General features: G+C 43.8%; 1 protein-coding gene across 8 annotated transcripts in view; it reads right to left on the bottom strand.

The window, feature by feature from the left end:
* Positions 1 to 22683, bottom strand: part of LOC309601837 (histone-lysine N-methyltransferase NSD3) — a 45765-nt gene extending 23082 nt beyond the window's left edge. For 6 of the 8 annotated variants that reach the window (XR_014230587.1, XR_014230588.1, XM_082335011.1 and 3 more), the window contains exons 1-8: positions 22493 to 22683; positions 13183 to 13910; positions 9520 to 9588; positions 8903 to 9062; positions 8306 to 8460; positions 6972 to 7475; positions 6036 to 6162; positions 1939 to 2039 (exon numbers count right to left, since the gene is read on the bottom strand). Coding sequence is in view for 6 of the 8 variants with exons in the window: in XM_082335011.1 (XP_082191137.1) it covers positions 1939 to 2039; positions 6036 to 6162; positions 6972 to 7475; positions 8306 to 8460; positions 8903 to 9062; positions 9520 to 9588; positions 13183 to 13866 (1800 nt within the window). In the remaining 2 variants the exon portion in view is untranslated. The remainder of the gene's footprint in view (positions 1 to 1938; positions 2040 to 6035; positions 6163 to 6971; positions 7476 to 8305; positions 8461 to 8902; positions 9063 to 9519; positions 9589 to 13182; positions 13911 to 22492) is intronic. The other 2 variants (XM_082335012.1, XM_082335013.1) reach the window with 2 other exon arrangements.
* Positions 22684 to 23348: the final 665 nt, after the last annotated feature.

Here is a 23348-nt window from a genome sequence, read left to right as displayed (position 1 = left end):
CGCCCGCAGCGTTGCAGAGCTCTATACAGCTGGAAACTCAATGGCAGCGTACACTTAAGCAGACAAGTTTACAATCTTGCAAAAGCGGTTCAAGGTCTCGATCCTATATCGGAAGGGTAAGTTTAGAAACTGTTCTGCCAATGGACGTGTAACACGTGAGAATTTGGCGACTGCATAATAATTATAGAAGGAAGCTGTTGCCTAAAATCCTGTTTTTAAGGTTAAGAATTACAAGTTATTTCTTTACAATGTGGTTACATATGCATGTAGAAACACATTTAGTAAATATTTAAGGATTATTCTATAATTTTTTTAAAAAATATTTTATTTTGTTGTACAATAGGTAAAAACATACAATAGAAGGATTTGTATAGGATACATTTCGTAATACAAATATAAAATCTAAACAATCACTTTTATTTCTCCACTAGTCACTGTAACAGTAGCATTAACATTTTGTTTTTCCCATTAATTGTACTCGTTCCAGTTATAATTTTATACCAAGTCGTTGCAGACTAATTTGGGAATCAGTTGCAAGAAAACTTGACTTTGGGTAACAAATATTGTTGCATAATTGTAAGAAGTTAGTAAGATTTTTTTTTTTTTAATATAACTTAATACATTCAAGGTTATGCGCATTACAGTGCATCTGTGTTTAATTTTTAGTCATATACTTTTCCTGAGAAAAGCACTTTAATGTTCATAGTCTTAGTTAGCTAGATAATATAAGCAAGCAAAGCTAACTGGGATCCATGAAGTTCATATTGTTGGTTCTTATACCTTTGTTAAATTAAGAAACATTTACAAACATAAAACAACTCATTTGAAAAGAGGGAGGCTGCAACACCTCATGACGAGAGGCTTAAGGGACTACGTCAGGTATCTTACGCCCAACATTTAAGTTGCTTTAAAGTTTCAGCGAGAAACTTTCTAGAGTTAGAGCATTCTTCTGCTGAACACAGATGTAAATGCTATGGCACCAAAAGAAAAACATGAAAAATAAAAGCAACTGGGTCCACTTTCAGTCTCTGAAGTGAATGAAGTGCAAAACAAAGTGTAAAGGGCAAAGAATAAATTAAAATAAAAGATAAAAGCAATTTTTCCCCTTCCCATATAAATCTTTAGCCTGACTGTCCCTTTTAAAAAATTCTCACTGGTAAAAGCTATCCTATGAAACATTTTTATATAAAATTCTCAGGTTTCAAGCGGAGAGGCCCTTGAAGAAGGAGGATCAACCATGGAAGGAAAAGAACCAACAACTTTGACAAACTTGTTAAAAAAGCGTATTCAGTTTTTAACATTATCGTCCATCCACTGAGCTTTCCTACTCATTTCCAGGCAGAATTTTTTATAATTTTTTTTAAAGCAACAACATTTGTCTGTCTGACATCCAGATTAAAGGAATGCCCTGTACATGTTAGATCTACTTAAGGAAAAAAAAAAAACGTATATCCCAGAAGATCTGTTTTGCTGATGTCTGCCAACATAAAAGTCTGACTATTCACCTTTAAGTTAAATCATTCTTAAAGTCCATTTTCAAAAGTGGTCAGATTAATCAGTCTAACTTCATTTGAAAAACAAAACCTCAATACAAACCAGCAGCTAAATCAAGAGCAAAAGGAAGGAACCTGGTGGCAATTCCATCAAATAGAAATTACTGAAACAAGATCATTTTGCTCATAACAGAAATCTCAAAGGAAACATGGCAGGTTCATTAGGAGTCTTGCATCATTGAGTTCCCATTTTCCATAGCCTGACTGATACTGTGAAGATGCCAGTAGCAGAGTCACAGCAATGGTATTGACAAGGGGATTTCATGAAGGATAGTCCAAAACGAAACCCGATGGGGAAAAATGGAGAAAAATAAAAAGGCACCAATATAAGCCACAACATTTATGAATACAATATATTTTAACTCTCTACATGGAGGAAGCCAACCTGCTCCTTTTTGATCTTCTTCTTTGGCACAACTTCAGTGGATTTCTCAGACTCTGAGCGGGTTCGAATCGATCTTCTCTGTTGCTTCTTTTCTATAGAACCTGAAGAAGGAAAAAAGGTTTCCATTATACGATCCCTCGTATTTCTGAGGTACAGCAAGATGTTCAACACCAAATCAACAGATAAAGTAACGAAACCAAGACTTTTTCCTCTTTTGAATGTTTTATTTTTTAAATTCAGTTCCAAGCTATTTGCCAACTGGTGCTGTGGTTGCAGATAACACGTTCTGATTCCATAGACAGAGAGATCAGCTTCAGAAAAAGACACTAGTAACAGAGCAAAACAAAAAGCTGGGATCCAGTTTAGGGCAAACAGATTTGTCATAACACACCTCTCGAGCACAGTCTTCACTTTGGTTAATTTTTAACCAAATAGTCCATCTCTGGTGTTTATGGGAAGGTATCCACAATCAACTTCTTGAACTAAAACAAGCTAGAAATTTAAGACGCAAAAAGCAGCTTCCGAGTTTTCGCTCAAAACACCAGTTGCGTGCCCCTGCTCTGCGGGGAGAGAGCCTTCTCTCAGAACTGGCCAGCACAAAAACTGAAAGCAAGAACCACGCTGTAACACGTGCCATCAATACAAAATCTGAAAGCTCAACTGAAGATTTCGAGAGGTGAAGAAAAACTCAGCACAAACAGAAGCAGTGATCATGAGGTGTTATGGTAATTAATGGAAGTGAAAAACAAGTTTTTGAAAACATTACCATGGAAAACAAACTCAGATTAATGAAGGTTATTATGACATTTCAAGAGATGAAGTAGGAGCTACTGGGTTTTTGACAACGAAGGGTGGCAAAATCAGAAGACCTTTCTACGCTGCAGTTACCTCCAAAAAGGGCACACGGAGAAACATGGGCACAACACTTAACGCCACGTGCAACTTTTTAAACAAAGTACACACTTAGAGCTGTACTGACAGAAACCTGAAGTTTGAAGATTTACAATTATCTGCTGTGAAGCATTATTCTTGTTTTTCAGTTTTGGGTGTTTCACCTAAAGAAAACATGAATGTAAAATGCTTTGTATTCTTCCAAGTAAAAATACAAACTCTTGGGACCAGGAATTCCCTTACTGATAGATAATTCGCTTACAGACAGGTACACTGTTAGACGTTGGAAACCTGCACCTTCTTGTTAGGAGAGAAAATATCTGGAGAGATAGGCAGGCTTTCATCAGACGCTAAAAGAAAGCCTTTCAAAAGGACTGCAGAAATAAAATGAAGATTCATCTTGATTAATCAGATGAGCATTTTTATCAAGGTTGCGTGGCTCAGTAACTAAACTTTCCAGCTGAAAAAGTTGTCATTTTACAGTAACTGAGGGAAATTTTACAGTTTCTAAGGGAAAAAAAAATTCGTTTTTCTTCAAGGGAAAAAGAAGTTTTACAGCACATTAACTAATGAATAATAGCAACGAGTTATTAATAATTCAGAAGTTAATAACTCAGCTCAACGTCCTTCAGGTTAGCACGTGTGTAACTTTGGGCTCCAACGAGCCGCATCCTTTGAGAGGCGCACACAACTATCGTGGATCTCGACACTAAAGCTAGGGGCCACCTTTCGTCACCTTTGTGTTCAGCCGAAGCTCTCTGAAGCAGCTTAAAGTAAATTCGAGCAAGTGTGACCAAACAGTTCATTTAATCAATATCGTATTTTCTCCCTGTGCTGCCCCACTGTAGTAAGGGAAATAAGATGCAAGGCCTGTATCAGAGGAGAAACTCCAGAATCAGCACATCTAATATTGGCTGAAAGCAATACTGATCAACGCAACGGGCACTTTTTCCTCTTCCCGCTCGCCAAGGATCCAGTGCATCACCTCCACAATGCTCCTATCCCGTCTTCGTGCATATTTGGATCCAGAGTTTCAGGACAGATTTCAGACCAGCAATCTACCTCGCTACTGGCCAGGTCAGGTCAGGTTAATCCTGCTTCAGCTGCATGTGGAGACCAGAGGCACTATGAATTCTCATGGTTGTTCTCTTATTATCAGATTTCAAGTTACAGAATTATTTTCCCGGCATTATGGAATTCTGTATATCTAACTGCAGGTTATTAATAAGGACTCCCAGAGTCATTCTGTAAAATACTTTACCGTAAAGGTATTCTGAAGTTCCGGTGACCTTAAATTTGAAAAAAGGACTTCGCAGTTATGTTCCATGAGAGGGGACCAATAACTGTCTGGACTTTGGAAATGGCTTTGAAAGTGACTGTTTGGAGTGTATACTGAAGTAAAGCTCATGCACTCTATAGGGTGTTATCAGGTGGAGTTTTACGTATCCAAAAAACCTAAGAAAATGAAAAAAGAGAGGCTCAGAATTCTCACCCCCCTACGTCTGAAGAGCCATTGTGAAGGTGAAGCCTTTAGTTCCCAGGTGAGAGAAACAAAACCGCCATCACCTCTCCTGCTGCAAGGAATTAAAGTAGCAACTGTTTGAAAAAACTGAAGTAGCTACAGCAACTAAAAATGGAAAGCAGAACCACTGTCAACACCACCAGAGGAAACCCCACTCGCACCAGCATATCCAGAGTACTCAGCCTGTATTGTAAAGTCCCCAAATACAGTCCATAAAACAACATATATAAAAACGAGCCTACCTAAAAACTATACAATACAGAAACTGAAGCATGTTTGCAGAGGACAGTGATCCCATGTATGTTGACCACTGAGGTTTCTGACTTGGAATCTCATTTATTTTACGTTTGGAAAGGGAGAAATAACCAAACAGACGGACAGTTAAAGCAGAAGTGACAGGTGGCAATAATTATGAGATTTTTTTCCTCAAGAAGAAAAGAGGGGTTTTAGCATGTGTACTGTAATAAGTCTTCCATCTTTTTTTGCTTCCATACCATGAGCATTTGTACATCCTACTGTGATAGAAAACCAAGGTGTTCTGCTGCAACCTAAAATTTACTTTTACATACCTGATGTAAAACTAAGTATGCTTGAGACTATACCAAGGATACGATTACAAGCACAGGTACAAAACATGCAATAGTTAATGGATTTTACATGGCCTGTACAAAATCTGTAGCTGAAAAAACAGAAGTCACTATAGGGACTGGAGGAACTTGAAAAGCTCTTGGTTTAGCATGACTCAAACCGGTCTCTTTTCAGGAACCTCCATCCCTTCACCAAAGGGTATCTGTCTCCTCTTGAGGATGATAAGAGGACATACTGCAGACACATTTCTGCTGGCGGGGAAAAGCTCAATCCCTTTGGAAGAATTCCCATTAGAAATTTCTCAAAAATCAGAACAGGAAAAAAAAAATGTCGTTTTTCTGTTCCAAGTCTAGAAAGCACTCACCCAGTTTATCTTTCTCATTCTTCCCTACTACCGTACTACAAATTAAACTTCAAATAGCTTGTTCCAGGCTTTCCCTTTTCAGTCTCAAGCTCCATTATTTGCTTCAGTGGTTCTTCTCCCTCAGGCATAATACTTCAAAACTTAGTGCTTTACGGTGGGGCCCCTAAAATGCCTTCAGAAGGCAAGCGTTATCTCATTTTGCTGATGGGAGTTAGTTGAAGCAGCTTAAAAAAAAAAATCACTATCCTTTACAAAGGTCATGCAGGAACTCAACAACAAAGTCTAGGAAAGCACCCATCCTGATTCAGAGCCATTCCTTACTGAACTGTGCCACTTCCACATTCTCTTCCTTTGATCTCAGCTGTTGTATTTTACATTTGGTGCCAAAAGGCATTACAATGCTCTGCTAACACACTTCCACTATGCTGTCTTCTAAAACAACTTGCCATCTGCTCTCCACAAGGCACCCATCCTTCTAATAGGTTGACTTAGATACTGCAAGTTGCAGCCGCTAAAAGTTCAGAGGCCAAACCAGCTAATCCCATCGCAAAGACATCCTGTGTTTCTCAAGCATCTGGGCTCATCGTGTGTTACACTAGCCATGCTTGTTACAACTATCATGTAAAGAGAAAGATGTTAATAATCTTTTTTAACTAATGAGAAGATGTCACGTTTGATAATTTAAATGCTAGACTGCTAAAGTTCAGACAAGGATTCTGCAATTTTGCCTACCTGTTGACCCAGAAGTTGTTTCAGGAGAGGACGCATTTTGCACTGCTGCTTTTTCATTTCTCTGATTTGATGAAGAATTAAGTTTCTCTTGTCCTTTGACGCTTATTTCTGTTTTGTTACCAACTCCCTTAAAAACAAAAAGAAGAAAAGATTCTCTTGACGTATTTATGCATGTGTGGTTGCTAACAGGCAGACTGATCTACTCTTAACTCTCACAACAGAAACATTCACTGCTCTTCAGTGCGACACATACACGTGATGACATCTACTACTGAGCTGCTTCCTTGCAGAACTTTCCAACCCTCTCAATCTCCCCTTACACACTAGGCAAAAAAAAATTTCCAGTGACTTTTCTAAACATTACCTTCTCTCTAATGCTTAGGATGAAATAAATACCCTCCAGGTAGAGAGGCAGAAGAAGGAGGCAGAGAAATAGTCCTAAACTTTTCCTTACACTGACTGTGAGAAGCTGCTGTGCACCTGAAGGAAGCTAGGAGGCAGAACTCATTTTAAAAGTCTGGTATACAAAACGTAGTTATTACTTTTTAATACATTATTAACAGTTTTGTCATCTGTTTCCCACAAATACATTGATTTTAAGATTTACAGAGAATTTCTGGATTATTTCAACTAGGAAACTGGAATTAAACAGCTTTAATATTTTGAATGTGTTGTGAGCAAAAACGTGACCATCTGTAGAGAGCTCCTCTGCCACCAGTCAGAATGGTTACTGCCAGAGACTTTGGGATGCGCTGAAATTAAGGGGTCAGTGCACTAAAAGATTCCGTTGTCGCATCTGTCTTTTGTTAGATTTTCTCTCTCCAATGAAAGGCACATGTATTTTGAAAGCTTGGTGGACACAAGTTTAAGCTCCACAGTAAGACAGACTTGGGATAATTTATCAAGAAAAGAGGAGTCACTACACAGAGTACATACCTTAGTGGAATAAACAAACTGATCGATGAGTTTTCCATCCCCAGCAGCATTCTGAAGGGCAAAAACCTGTTCAATTTTAACAACTGGAGACATGTTACACTTTTGAAGATCCAAGTTGTGCATGGTTATTGAAGCTGGTAAGGATTTTCTAGCTGCAGCTGTTTTCCATGCGATTTTCACAGGAGGTGGCTCCTCCTCTTCCACACTCGACTGCCTCCGTTGGCTTTGTCTTCGCACCTCAGCGTTTGAAGGCGATGCTGCTACCACGTTGGCATGTTCTGGCTGGGTGTTCAAGGCTGGCTTCGGTCGTCGGTTTTTCTTGGTCTCCGATTTAGAAGCAGCAGTCTTTTTGGCTTTTGACAAAACCTCCTCTGGCTCTTTGTCTATATAAATGAAGGTGTATTGTTCTATCCTTTCTTCCCGAGTCATTTTCAATGCTTTCTCAGCATGGGCAATACCAATATCCCACTGAGCACGCTCTCTTTGCGGCCTTGGTTTGCGAATCTTAAGGAACAAAGACAAGCAGCTAATTACACTGAAGATTTTGCCACGTATAGCGCTTAAAACGCAATCCTGAGGTTCTTTAAATCTCTCAGGCAGCATATTTAAGTTCGCTCTCCATTTACAGGGTATTTTTTGAAAGGTGGACAGTGAATCCCCTGCTCAGAGTACAAGCAGACACTCGAGCTGGATCCTTACGACCATCACAATTAACAGTGTCTGCCCTGAGTTACAGCTTCACTAAAGACAAGAACAGGCAGCGTTCAAGCCCGCCATTCTGTTATGAGACACAGAATTAATCCTAATTGATCTACTTTTAAAATCCTCCTTATTTTTCTATAAGCAATCCTTTCCTTCCACATCAATATTTTGATTAGCATAAATATTGACTGAAGTAGCCCATCTACACAGTAAGTAATTTCTGTAGCTAACACTTCCTTTCCAATAAAACAATGGAAAAGAACATATCCACTAGTCTCAGGGGCTGGAAGAGTGTCCTTTAAAAACCGTATTTTCCAAAGAATGGGTTAACAGTAAACACGCAGACACTGTTTTTATTTAATATTCTAATACAGATGTCAAATTATCTCCAATGCCCAGGATGACTACCGTCACGAGGAACCGACAAAGTAGGTTCAGCTATCAGCCTTTTCACACGTAAGTCGTAAGCGTACGGAAACATTTTCTGTATCTTTGCGAAAAACACTTCTTCCAGTGAAATTCAGACAACCCTTTACAGGGTAAAGTACCACAGTGTTTCGGAACTGCCCCACGAGAGTTTCACTTACACAGGCACTGTAGATAACCCTCTACACAATTAGCGTTCGTCATACCTTCTGTTTCTCAGAGTGGTTGCTGGCTTGCTTAGCAGCCTCAGCCAATAATTGCTCATACTGTTTGTGTCCTTTGTACTCTCGCACCCGCTTCTCGTGCACCCACGCCCTCTCTGGCTGGTTGCTAAAAAACTGAACGTGGTATTCACGGGCACCTGAAAACGAAAAATTTCTAGTCAGCAGTTTTATCCACATCCCTTTGCTGGTTTAGCTGACGCCTTCCTCCTCCACATCGCTCAATTCCTGCAGGTGGAAGTACCTAGCTAAAGTTCAGAAATAAGACGGGCCGAGATTTAGAACAGTTTAAGATGGGAAGATAAGTATGCCTTGCCCACATCGAACACTCTCACACTTATCAGCATCTTCTCATAAATACATTGACTTGAGAAAAGTGGGAGCATCTGTGCACAAGCCCAGTTTTCACAGGCTCATCTGTAGAGGTAATTTAATAAGTACTAGTTTTATACATTTCAGGAACAGTGCTGTTTAGCATACGCACAAGCAGAGTTCATCCTGCAAAGGGAGTTCAAAGATATCTTTAATAAAGGAACAACTACAGAAACTCGATATATTCTGGCAAAGATCGTCCTCCCTTACCTCTTGTATTAATTTTGGTATGAACATCAAGCTGTGGATCACATGAAACCATGCAAGGCCACCACGGGTACGTTCCCACCTTGGACCAAACCAGATCGCCAACCTGAAACTTGATGTCATGGGGTACTTGTGTTGGAAGAGAAGGCAAGAACTGCTGGACCTACAAAGAAAATGCAAGCTTCAAGCCACAGAAGACAATTTAGTGCACTCAGAGACACAGACGCTATCCATAGGGACTTGTTATTTTTCTCTCAGGTATCCCTGACGTTTGATAATCCAACACGAGATAAACATTTCTTAGAAACGTGACAGAAAGGCGTTACGTACAGCTACGGTTTACACAAGATAGTCACTGACAAACCAAGACACACAACAGCAACCTCCACCACCATCCCAAAAAACTTGCTGCTTCATAAGCTGATTAAGAAAGTTGCTTTGGGGATAAAATAGAGCAATAAACACCGTACAACGAGAGATGTTTTGATGCAAAATGATTAGTAAGAGTTTCAAAAATGGCAACTGATTTATCTGACAAATTAAAGGATCCATGTAATAATTAGTCCAAAAACAGTAACACACTAGAAGTTCAAAAAGTGTTAATTAATGTATGTACTAACCGGGGTTTCCTCCAACACTGTATCTTCTCTTGGTCTTTCTGATAGCATGCTAAGCCTCTCATTTTGTCTCTAGGAAATGGGTAACAATGAAGAGAAAAAAGGAAAAACAAACACAAACAAGGTAAGGGGACAGTAAAACAAAACAAAAAAAGCATAATAATGAAACCAGGCAGAAAAAATAATTCACGGAGAGAAAGGCAACCATGAACCCAGAAAATATGAGTAAGATGACTCCTTAGGCCCAATTCAAAACACAGCAGCATCACAATCAAAAAATACCTTGTTTCCCTACACTGTTTACATTACCATCACACCTACATACAGCAATGTTCTCCTCTGACAGGTGACAGAAGAACATACACTCAGGGACAGCAAGCCCAAATAACTTCCCACTAAATTAATATACAACTTCAAAGAAACAGAGAAGAACATATGAAGGATATCCATAGTAACGTGATGAGTCTCGCTGTACACCAGTTATTTACAAAAACTACATTACAAAATCATATTAAATATACCATACGAGAACTGTAGAATCGATGTTAAATTGCAAATAGTTGACAAATATATTTGGAGGATCAAAAGTCAACAACATAAAGCCTACGGTGCATTTATAGGCCAGGCTGAGGGGCACACGCAGTCTGTTCTGGCAGAGCAGGACAGGAAAAGGTTTCGACAGAAGAGGGATCACCACCGACCAGAAGCTAGCATCGTCGGTGGAGTGGCCATGATAGCGGGATGGCACAGCAGGTGAGAAGATAAGAGGCGGGCCGTGAGCTATCTAATGAGACAGGGACCAGACATTTGCTTTTACCACAGCAGAGAAGTCACTAGTCAAAGGACTCAAAGAGCAGCAAAAAGAGGAGTCGGACACACGCAGTGAGAAACTAATAATGCTGTTAATCCAAATTACACCTAGCTCGTTTAAAACGAAGACCCCGTGTTAGGCAATACGGCATGCTTCAGCTCAGAGAAACTAGGAAACACACATGTAAACATCATCTAGAACAATTAAGGTCAGTTCTGGCATAGGCCAGCATCTCATTTAGAGCTGTCTGTAGAAAACGATCGTTTAAACCGACCATATCAATATTTGCTGGGCAGAAATCATACCTCCCTGGTACAGCAGAAAGCACGGCAATGACTCCTGCCTTTCTTTTGCTCCAGTGAGTTAGTGGAAACTTCACCTCTGCCGGCAGAGCCAAGCGGATTACACAGATCGCAAAGTTCCAGCTCCTCGCAGAATACAACTAACGAGCAGAGTGACTTATTCTTAAAACAAGTATCCAGAGCTTAAAGTTCAACAATGTTTTCATAACATTTTCATTTCAAATCAGCCTTTCAAGTATGAGCGTCCCCCGACAGTCAGTGGGTTTCCACAGAGATTACCGTGTCAGAAAGAGGAAACAACTGCAGGTCACCGCACTTTCAGATAGCCACGCCGAGGAGAAGAGCGTAAAACAACTGTTGTACCAGAAGTTTTGTTTGCTCCTATTAAGATGATCCGAAGTCACAAGTCTCATATCATTAACGCTAAAGATGACGAAAGCGTACATGATGAACATACACGAAGATGAAATTGTGTAGTGGAAAGCCAAACGGTGGGAGAATGAAACTGAGACTGCAGTGGGTAATTCATAACGAAAACCACTAGCACAAAATCCTGTTCATGTCAGAGTGATCTGCTGTCTGAAACAAGGGCGAGTGACATGAAAGAGTTCATTGCAACAACGGCTTTTGAAAGGAAAATGGAAGCTACATGGAGGACAAAAGCAAGACCGAGACGTCTGGCGAGTTCTGGATGACACGTATGACTCGGAACTTGAGAGGCAAGGTTTTAGTTCAATCTGGGAAAGACAACATGCTGGGCAAGACAGAAGATTATGTCCTCATGATAACCAGGTAACACCAGTCAAACAGAGGGACAGGCACAGCTGAAGCTTCAACAGTAGAATCAGGGTCTCTGGTAAGAGGGAGGACAAAACGGTAAGGCAAAACACACAGCCTGATGCGGGGGTGCTGGAAGTCTGGAGAAGAGGCCAGAAAGCCTGGATAAAAGACCGTGTCTTTAGCCGAACTCTGGAAGAACCAAACTCACTGAGATTTAAGTGAAACTTGGGGGGTAAACGTATGATTACAGCAGCAAACAAAGGACAGGTGGACGAACAACACAGGAGCAGCGGAGGCATTCAGCAAAGAGCTGACCGTGAGAACAGACCCCTCTTCCTACCTCCATACGCAGGTATGAAGCGCGAGGGAGGTGCCGGTCGGGATGCCGGAGCTGCCTCCTGGCAGCAGCTGGCCACGTCGGCTGCTACAGCCACTTGGAACTGCCTTCAAACAGCAATTCCGAGATCCAGTGCAGCCACCCATGGCTCGCATTTTAACTGGATAGTCCATTTCAAGTTTGGATTACAGGGTTTATTAGATCTTACTGAGCTTCATTAGAGTCAACTCTGGTAAACAAATATAGTAGAAGCTCAAAATCTTGACAAATCACCAACCTGACCTCTGGAAGAAGTCCGCTTACCAGAAGGGAGAGAGAACAGTCATAAAACTTGTAAATATTCCTGGTAAGGGGGGGTGGGTGTGAAACCAGCGTGACTTCCATTAAAAATAACACCACCACCACATCAAGCATATGAACCTGCTATACTAGATCAGAGTCCCGATCCCTACAGGACAGGATCTTCTCCCAAACCTACCAGAAGCAAGAATCAAGGGGGTTCACAGGAACTTACACGAAACTCAGCTATATACTGTAACAGCCCAGACCGGCCCGAGCTGGACAATCTCCATCCTGGCCTGATATGGCAACTTCCCCATTCCTGACACTTGCCACCCCTCTCTGCTCCCCATTCCCCTCAAACTGAGAAATACAGAAACCAGTATCACACAGCTGGCAGGAATGAGGAAGAGAAAAAGAAACAGAAGTAATGAAGTGGCTTATAAAACTGAAGAAAAAAGAATAGCTGAGAGTACCGAAGACCGGTAATTTGTGTCTCTACTTCCTGCAATCTACGTTAAACCACATATATATACACACCCTGTATACGTCCAACCCTATTACAAAACTTGACAGAAATGGTAATAGACATCAATATTGAATTTTCCCAAAGTTTGTCGAGTCAACTGGTCCTTCTAATTCGCCTACTATTTTAGAATACTAATTTCTACTGGCTTCTACATATGCTACATCGCTCTGGGGTTTTGCACATCATCACGACGTTTAGAATATCTTTCAAAAATTTATTAAAAGCTGCAGTGCTGAATACTCAAGTTACCCAACTTTCCACTGAATAACCCAGCATTACTTTGACAGGCAATTTTAGGAATGTGTACACTTGCATGCTTTTGGCCAAACGCTCCATCTTCAACACTGTCCAAAGCGTAGCAAACTCTGAACACGCTAAACCACTAAATAATATTAAAAATATTATATAGCATTTTCTAACATTTATTTTTATATGCAGTCTTTTACCCAAAACTGTGTTGTCCTAGAAATACAGATCCTAGTAACCTAATATGAGTATCTGACAAGTAAATAAAGCCTCATGACTTCAGGTACGTATACAACTAAAAGTAAGGAAAAACACTGCCCAAGACGCATATTCCATCAACAATATCAGGTATACAGATGGCTGAAACTATTATTCCACTTACATTTTGCTCCTCTGGTTCTAATTTTGGAATTTTGTGCGACTTGCGCTCTTCCGATCGGGAAGAGTCATGCTTGCTACTTTTTTTCCTTTTCTCTTTTCTCCCTTCATGTTTCGCCTTAGCATACTCACTCGCTTGTACTTCATTTAAAAGGTCCCCACACAGAGAGGACTCAAACAATTCCCTGCCGTTCTGGATAGTTTTGGTTATTTTTAATTTGATCTCTGGTGAGCCAGTCTTCTTTGGAATCACCGTTTGTGAAACTGAAGGTGGTGGTGGAGGCGGCGGCTGCGGAGGGGAAGGTTTTTCCAGAACTTCGTGCGGCCTTGCGTTAGAGTTTTCCATTTGGTAATACTCTGGGGGACTAAAGTTTCTGACTGTACCAAAACCATTGGCTGAACCATTGGGATATTGACTGTACGTCTGGTATTTGGCTTGAGGTTCGTACATGTTGATCGTTGGTGGGTAGCCATTCGTGATGGGTGGAAGGTCCTCCGTCGTGGGCGTAGGGTACTGAAAGCCTTGCTGCAGGGCAGTTTCGTATGGCGTTTGTCCACCATCTTCAGCAATGTCACTGCTGGCATCAAAGGCATCCTCTTGGCGGATGTTGGCTGAGTCAATGAGTTGAGGTGGTTGCTGAATTGTGTTTCCCATGATCCCTTGCATGAAAGAGAAAGAGAAATCCATTGTTCTGCTCCAGCATCCTTAGCTTTCCCTTTTTCTCATAGGGCCTAAAGGCGGGGGGAGGGAAATAAGAAGTCAGTGTAAATCGAAAAATAGTAATTAAGCGAATTAAATTGTTGAGGAAAAAAAAAAAGAAAAGAGATCTAAAGACCAATTTCCCCCTCTCCATTCAGCAGCCACCCTCTCATGGATTTAGAGAAGACTGGTATTACTGAATCTTTAAAAAGGGCTCTTCACACATTTCTGCAAGAACAGCTTTTTTACATGACCACTTTCTTCTTTTCCAAGATGTTTAAAGAAATGCTGTAAGTACCTACAAGTGCTTAAAAACTAAGAGCCCAAGTGTTACAAAGTCAGAATAACGATGCTAAAATTCCAAACACTCTCTATAGCCCTCCTAGTCTGGCGCTAGGAAGCGTTATTCTAACACAAAGCAGTAAGACAGCCGACTTTGAACCTCAGGCATGCAGAAGACACCAAGTTCTCTTGCCACCATGGTCACTGCAAACTGAACAAGCCAGAAAAACCACAGGAAGACCACTTAAACGGGAGAGAAGAAACCTCTTCTCTGCCTCCCCGCCTCCTTGCCAAAATTCGAGACAGATGAGCAGCCCTTAGGCCAGCGGGAGACTAAGCCACGGGCTTTTCTGAGCAGTGGCACGATTAAAGGGAATAGGCCGTTCCACCTCAGCTGCTGGGAAAACCAGTTCAGACTGTGCGACAGCCTCAGGTGGGGTTTCCCAACCTCCTCCCTCACCAGCAAAGCGGAGCAGAGTTTGCACCGGGTGGCTCTCAGCAGCTAGCGAGGAGGGTTATTCTCCGCACTCCCCGCCCCTCCACCTTATTTTAATATTAAACACTTAGGGCTTAAACGCTACGTGGTTTGGAGGGAGAGAAAAACAGCCTCAGTACCAGAAGATCTCCAAAACCTGAGGTTATTCACTGAATTAGATTACAGCTGAGAAAGCTGTCACACACACTTTCAATTTTCCGTTGCATATTAAAACACCAAGATCAGACTAAATCGAAGTTAGATTTCCAAAACTCAACTGCTGGCTCAGAGAAGGTTTTGGCATTCACCTAAATAATATCGATGTTCAACAAGAAGACATATACAGTGACCTAAACTTCAGGTAAGAAATACAAGTTTGTTTTCAAGCAAGGTCAATTTAGCCCTTCCAAAGTAAACATAGCTCTGTATTATTTATTCTGTCTCTGCGTAGGCATAAAGGAGGGTTACTGTGCCCTTTTGGTCAGGGTTTGAAATGACATTAACACATCCCACAGATACTTCTCATAATAAGAATCTACATATAACCCTGCCCACATTAAATTCTCACCCTCCCCATGCAACGCATCTCAATACCTTATCTAATAGTTTTCAAAACACTAAGAACACTTCCCTCCTCTGAGACTGCAAAAAGAAACTGAAGTTACAACAGCAACCAGCAAGAACCCGACCAGAATTTTGCTCTATGTTTTGTGGACTTCATACTCGGATTATATTGATGTTTGTATTCATCTTTACTGCCCCGTGCAATCAACTAGGGGCACATTTGTCACCGTAATTAAGCGACTTAAGGAAACAATAGCACAACGCCATGTAGCAAGATTCACTAACTGCAGTAACTGTTAAATCTCGTGGCTGTAAAACCACCTCTGCTCTCCAGCAGCTCGCTGCACATCAGCCACAAAGCCAACGCAAGAACGTTACCGCCGAGGCGGCAGCGTATCCGAGGGACGGCACGTGGAGCGAGCAGGATTGCGTACCAAGGTCAAAAACACAAAACCACCACCCATTCTAGGAAGAGGAAGTGGGACTGTTCGTACTATTTACCAATTAATTGTTACCTTACATCTGCCAAACCGAAGAGCAAACAACAGATTTCGCACACAAGTAAGAAACTGCACCCTAGGCTGCTCTCACTTGTTACTGCAACCTGGTTCAATCTTTTTTTTTCTTCTGAATGCTTAAAAGAAAAACTTGTCTTGAGAAGCTGCAACAGCACTTCAGTCATCCTGGCACATCCATTGATCGATGGGCAGAGTCAAAGCAGAAACAGTTTAAGAAATTTTAGAATTACTCTCGACTTCTCAGTTTTTTATTGTTGCTGTTTTCTTTTAACAGTAATTAAATCACTTTCTTTTACCCAAATACTCTGAAAGTAAGATCGTTCGTTTAGTTTATTAGAACTAAGCACCAGAAGGTTAAATAAGGGATCTGTTAAAGTATATCATGCCAGGACCCAAACTTTGGTGTGGCCACAGCAGAACGATAAAAAGCAAAAATCAGCCTGCAGAAAGCAAAATTCTATAAAACAAAAACATACACAGCATTCTGTGCTTTGTTAAAAATATAACTTTGCTAATGTCACATGGCATTCGAATCATTATGCTTTATGTTGTCCTGCTTATAAGTCCGACTAAGAGTGGAAACCGTGCAAGTTTTGAGTCCTGCTGGAGGATGCTAATCCGATGTGGTAAAATAATTTTAACGCTTTTCATTTCTCTCTTGAGAGGGAAGAGAAAGGATGATAATTCATTTAAAAGACATTTTTTCCCCAGGTACAGGTTCTTTGGCCTTACTTACAATGTCAAATATCGAGGCAGACTACTCGCTTGGTGAGTAAGTACTTCATGATGTAAGAGGAAAAAACCTCACTGCCACTACCACAACAACTAATCCTCCTCCAGCCAACACCACCAGATTTAGAGCCTCCACGAACCCTCATTTTCAAATCAGCAATGGATCTTTACGTTCAGAAGACTGCCTTGAAACTGTCCATCTGTATAACCATCTTCATCTGTATAACCACCTTCTAGTCCTACAACTCAGCAAGTACAGACTGACAACTTGTGCCTCAACTGTCGCATCAGGGAGAAAAAAAAAACAAACCCTCTCTCGCACTGCTGTGACCCGTGGGTTACGTGATTTGGTTATCCAGCTCATTCCTCTGGCAGCGGTTTAATGGCAGGCCGCTGCGATCGACATTACAGAAATTCTGATCTCTTGCCTGGCTGGTATGTTGAATCCACTAAAATCTTCCTTAAAGCCTTCTCGAAAATTGAGCCCCACCAGGTGAGGCTGCATACAGAACACTAGAAAGCTGTTCATATAACCCACAGCCGAACATTTCAGTTTGAGAAGCACTGAAATTGTACAACAGCCTAAGCAAAAGGTTTCTGCCCCAAAAAGCATTACCCTATCCCATCTCTTTGAAGTAAGAACAGACCTTTTCCTATTACATTGGCAACTTTCAGTCTTTCCTTAAAAGAGCTTCCACACTTTAAAAAGTGGGGATATAAACCAAACTTTGTGCAGCATTTCACTAGGACACCAAGGTTTATTTCTTCTCTGGGATGTTACATGCATATATCTGGCCGATTAGAATGTACTGTATTAGGCTGTTCATAGTCACCCGTTCTGATTCCATCTATAAACATCATTCAGAAGTTGATGATCTACAGACTGCCGAGTGATTTAACAAAGACTGTTTATGAGCCTCAGCCCTGTTCCTAATAGGAAGGACTCCCTGTCACAAGGCTAGAGCACTAAGCCATGACAACACTACAGGCTCCTCGTCACGGTCACGTCCGTCTGGGTCTACAGTAAGATGCAATACTTGATCAACGTAGCCAGCGAAAGTCCTTACCCGTACACAGACAAAGAATGCTCTTGCCAGGACAGCTTATTTTTCTCAGAAGGGCTGAAGTTCAGCAGCAAAAATGCGGTTTTGCTAGTACTGAGAAGGAGAAGTAAGTTCTCTGCTGATACCTTGGTACAACTATCCCACCAAAGCGGTATTAATGAGATCCAGACACAGCATTAACAGAATTCAAAAGCTGCGTGACTGTGTCTGGTCCCTCTTATCTCCTCCACATACAGCCCTCCAGGTCAAAGTCTGCCAGGCTGTATCACTCCTCACAGCAGCCAGTCCCCAGCTGTGACAGTTCCTAAAGCCGGCAGTGCACTCCCTTCCACAGGCACAGCGGACTTCATTTGGGTACGCGACAAAACTTGGGGATTAGTGAACTTCAAAGCACTCTACTTTTACTGGTAACTCCTAAATCCAGTGGGAGAAAATAGTTGTGATTATTTTTTTTTTAAGTAATTCCCCTCTGGAGCTCACCTGTGTAACACGGTCCTCGATGCTAGCCTATGCTTCTGTTGGGACAATTTGTACACCGGCCTCATTATCTTCCTAGGCAGGCTGCAGAAGCAAGGATTATTGCTTCACTGAATTGCTACTCTCAACAGTCTTAAAACACAAGAGGTTGTTCCCCCACAGAGCTTACATCATCGAGAGCTTCTTCCTTCCACGTCTTTCGCTGTCATCACGGTTAACACACCCAGATTTTCCCACCCTTCTTCCTTTCCAAAACTCTGCACCGGTTTGTCCGTATCTCAGTCGCTGCCCAGCGAAGCGGCATCTGGGCTGCGTTACAGCGAAAGGACAGCCCCTGGAGCTTCCAAAATAACAGAACAGAACGATGAATCCTGGACGTGTAGGAATCTCAACGTTTAAACCTAAGGAAGGATTACTTCGCAAAAGTCACTCCCAAGTTCCGATGCAAAGAATACCCCGCTGTCGTTGAAATATGAACAACAGGCTCAAGAGCCATACCCACCCTTCCTCAGCAAAGGAACACTACCTAAAACCACGAGGGAATGTGATTTTCAGTGATACGCGTTGATCTCGCAGAAAAGTATTTCAGAATAAATTCTTCTCGCTACAGCAGCGACGACTCTATTAAATTACAGTGCCAGCCTCCTGCAGGCTGCAGAATTTAGCTTCCAAATGTGACCCATAACAGATACCACACCGATACAACACTGGAACTCAACCAACAGATAAAGAAACAACTTAATTATTTCAAGGTTTATAGGAAATGGATACTTTGTAGCAGCTGGGAAACAACTTGAAATCAACAATACCTTCAAAACTGCAACTGAATTTCCTAATGAAAGAAAAAGAGTTTGTTCTCTAAAACCGGGTAGCCAGCATTCTGTACCGATCCTTTCCCACGGCTGCGGGATCTTCTGAGCGAGCAGGGAAACGGGACTGTTTACAGACACCGAGACTCTACACACGGACACTGTTTGAGCAAATATTTTCATGTTGCCCATGGGAGAGCCACAATTCAAAGTATCAGAGGAAAAAGTAAATGAAATAAAAAAATATAAGCAGTACAAGATAAGGTAGGGCAATCTAGTAGAGCTCTTACAGTGCTCCTTCTTAAATTAACACCGAGTTTGTTTCACTTCCCGTCCCGAGCTTCTTAGCCTGACCAAGCATAACTCAAAAAACCCAGTTACACCTTCAACAGTGAGTGCCCCATCATGGGAAAGTTTCAAAGAGATTAGAAACCCTCTAGGTTCACATTTTTCACCAACAATTGCACTTATCTAAAGCTATTTTTCCGCATGAGTATTTTGCAACTTCACTCTCAGAAAACAAGACATGAAGTTCTCAAATTATTGCTTTCATGCTGCGGTAGACTAAATAATAACAGACCGCTCAGATTATCACACGATTCTGAACAATGCCGATCCCATTTTCCTCCTCCCAAAGAGGGAGTTTTGTAGGTTTGCATAAAATATAGCAACAGGGTAGGAATTACCTATAAAACACACAAACATGCATCTATCCACTGTATTATTGCTCAAAAAAGTGAGAAAAGATACGGTAACTATGCAATGCGTAAGAGAAACCTCCTGAATGTCAGAAGCACCCACCGCTATTCATCACCAAACAGGAGACCAAGGTGAAAACTCCCAAGCACGAGGAGGGAGGACTCTCTCCAAAGCCTGCTGGGTGCAGCGCCCGCAGAAACTGCCCGCACCCAGCCGGAGGCAGCCAGAAGCCAGCGCAAAACGGCAGCGCTTTCCCTGAACGCCCGAGACCCCCGGGGTTCCGCGCGCCTTCTGCCCACCGCTACCAGCTGACGAACCCTGCTGGGACCAGCGCAGACGCTTGTTCATCTGAGGCTGGCTACCACCACAGCAGCGAGCCGACACAACACCTACCGATAAAAAGCGTAGAGCGCACGTATTTTAAACGGAGTTTCCACAAAACCTTTTTGAATTTGTTTTACCCTTTTCTGTTGACAACCACCATGTGGGTGGCCCTGCTTAAAGCAGCTGGGTTAGCGCTTGGTAGAGGCAAGGAATTTTACAGAGATGGAAAGTAACTGCTGTGAGAACAGAAACTGTCCTACTGCCTCACTGACCGAGTTGAAAAAGCAATACTTTGAGTCAGTCTTACATGTTCAGCAAACGGCGTCGCTGCCTCGTCACCCTGAGCTGGACTTTCTATCAACAGTCTCGAAAGCAGAAGTTCCAGGCCATCTTTACGCACAAACAACCCAGCTCCTGTCCACACAGATCTAAATCGGGGAGATTCAAAGATTTGTTCGCGTCCTACCACCCCTTCATTACCTGAGTCACCACACACATGTTTACCGCCGTTTTCTGGGCTGTTTCGTTCCAGCGTATGCCTGTATCTAACCTGCGCTGGTACTCGTCATCTCGAGGGTCTAATCCACACAGCAACGATTCTCAGCTGTTCACGGCTCTACATGTTTTACAAGCACACAGCTGTGTGGCTGGAACAGGCTAGGTTGGTTGGGATTTTAAAGTGATGCAATTGACTTCTGTCATGTTTCTATTCCTCCTCCCAAAACCTTACGACTGCCCAGCCAGAACCACGTAAAACGTACAACCCGGTTCTCGCTGCAGTTCAGCATACGCACCTGCCACCGAACTCCTCACTAGAACTGAACACACCCATGCTTTTTCTACAGTCATGTCAAAAATCACCTGGAGGGCTGCCTCGATCAACTGTAACAGCATCCTGTGGTGTTCAAATTATATGAACTGTAGACAGAAATAAAATAATTATTCTTATTGATTCTTGCAACCAGTATTTGCAGTCTGCTCTGTCCCATTTTGTTCTGGCTGTCCTTAAGAAATCACACATGGAAAGTTTCATTTACGTACGTTAAGACAATGCCAAGTTTTTCAACAGCACATAGATTCGTTAGCAGAAAAACTGTAGCCTGTGGATTTCTACTGACTTCAGCTGGACTGAGCAGTCTCTTCTGGCAGACACTGATGGTGAATCAGAGGCCTCCTGACAAACTTTAAAGCATGCGGTAAGGCTGACTACTTCCCTGTATACCTTTTGAAAGGTGGTTTGTTTTTTTAATAAATGCCAGAAGAAGTAGTCATGTCTGTAATATGGTTTTGATAAGGCCACTTTTAACAAGTTTCCCATGGTGACACGGAAAGAAACAACTTGGACAGCAGCAAAGAAAACGCCATGCATTAAAAAGAAAATAAAAAGTGGTTTGTCTTGAAAACGCGCTTAGAGTACTCATCTGTTTTTAGAGCCTCAGGATTCAAATAGGAAACGTGGAGGGAAATCTTTTTTTTCTCCAGGGAGAGTCACGGATCGATATTCACGTAAAACCAGAAGCCAGATCTTTGGCAATACCAAACACTGTAAGAGTCATGACATACTTTCACATATCAAAAGCAGTGTAGTAACTGCAACGTATCTCATGTGTATCACCTGAAACTCGGGCAAACTTACCAAACTGAAAATGCAAAACTGGGTTGTATTAAAACAAAACATAGTGTCTTTGGTCGTCATCCTCTACTCTTAGTCTGTAACTTCATAAAGCACATGCTCACTTTGTGGAGTAAAATCTTTTCAAGCAGTTTATTAAAAAATTTAAAAAAGAAAAAATCTAACTGCCAAAACATACTCTGTGCATCTCTACAGTAAGCCACTGGACAACCTAAACAGTCATCAAAACAGGCTACAATTTTTTCTTCAACTATGATTATAGGCTACTTTACATTGTCTTTTGGGTTAGTTAGTATATATAGAACTATACCATTAAGATTTTTTTTTTCTTAACAGCAAATTGAAAATCTTAAACCTGTATTAAAATTGTCGAGTGTATTGCCAGTGAAAAAAGAGCGGAGTGAGACACAGAACAAAACAGAGTACAATGCAACAGCACCTCAAAAAAAAAAAAAAAAAAAAACCGAGAAACGACAAACCCTTCGCTCATGTGCGGTTCTCAGGAGCACGCACTGAAAACCTGCTTATCTGAAGAAGCTGACAAGTACGCGGCTTGTCACGGAGACGGCAGACAGCTCCGCATCGCTTCGCAAGAGCGGGGAGCAGGCTCGGACCCCCGGTTCCTCCCCGCCAGAAGCCCTGGGGCTCGCCGAGAGCGGCTCCCCCCGGCGCCCGGGCGCTCTCCCCGGCTGCCTGCCGCGGCGGGGGATACGGAGGCGCTGGGGGCCGCCGCCTGCCCCAAACCCCGCCGGCTGGGACAAGCGAGCGGCTCCCGCCGCGCCTCACGGAGCCCTGCCCGCCCCGGCCCTCCGCGGCCTCACGGAGACGGCGGGCCGCCGCCCGGCCCGGCCCGGCCCGGCCCTGCCCGCGGGATCGCCTCGGGACGGCCCGCGGCCCACCGCCCTCTCCCCTCCCTCCCCGGGGGCCGCGCCGCCGCAGCGCCGGCAGCAAACATGGCGGCCGCGGCCCCTTTAAGCCCGGGCGGGCCGCCGCCGCCGCCCCCGCCGCCCGCCAGCGCGGCCGCCCGCCGCCCTCACCTTCAGTCTGTTCCATTCTAACTGCCCCCGCCGCGTCCGCCCAGCCCAGCGGAGACAAAGGCCGGCGGCGGGGGCTGCGGCGGCGGCAGCGGGCCTCCCCGCCTCCTCCCGCAGCAGCAGCGGCGGCAGCAGCAGCAGCAGGCCGCGACGGAGCCCCGGCCTCGATTTCCGCGCCCCCGCCGCTGGCGCCGGGCTCCGCCCCGGGAGGCCGCCCGCTCCCCCCCCCCCCGCCCCCCCCACCGCCCAGCTCCCGGCCGGTGCGGCCAAGGGGAGGCGCTCGGCGGGGCGCGGGCGGGCGCGGGCGACCGCTGGCGGCGGGGGAAGGCGGCGCTCCGTGCCGCTCTGCCCGGGTCCGGGTCCCGGCCCCGCTCCCGCGCCCTCCGCCTCCTCCGCCCCCCCGCCGCCGCCGTCGCCGCCGCCGCGCACCGCGCAGGCGCGCGCGCAGGCGCCGCCACCGCCCCCCCCCGCGCCCCATTGGCCGCCCGGGCGGCGCCCGCCGCAAGGCACGACGGGGGATGTAGTCCGGCGGGGGCCGAGGCGGCGGCCGGCGCCGGGTAAACCCGCTCTCAGTAAACCCGCGTCTAAATAAACCCGCATCTAAGTAAACCCGCATCTAAATTCAGCGTCTCCCGGGGCGCACCGCGCGTCCCGGGTACAATAGAACCCGCGCTGGGTGCCCCGGTGCCACGGAAATCCAGCCGCTGGGACGGGACCGCGCGCCCTCGAGCTACGGCTCCGCACGCCCCAGCCTTAGAATCACAGAAACGTGGAATCGTTTAGGTTGGGAAAGACCTTTAAGGCCATGGATCCCAACCGTTAACCCAGCACTGCCAAGGCCACCACTAAACCATGTCCC

Source organism: Platalea leucorodia (genome assembly GCF_965183815.1).
Source record: "Platalea leucorodia genome assembly, chromosome: W".
Classification (NCBI taxonomy): domain Eukaryota; kingdom Metazoa; phylum Chordata; class Aves; order Pelecaniformes; family Threskiornithidae; genus Platalea; species Platalea leucorodia.
Note: the sequence above shows the minus strand (reverse complement) of the source record. Positions and strands in the feature narration are given on the sequence as shown.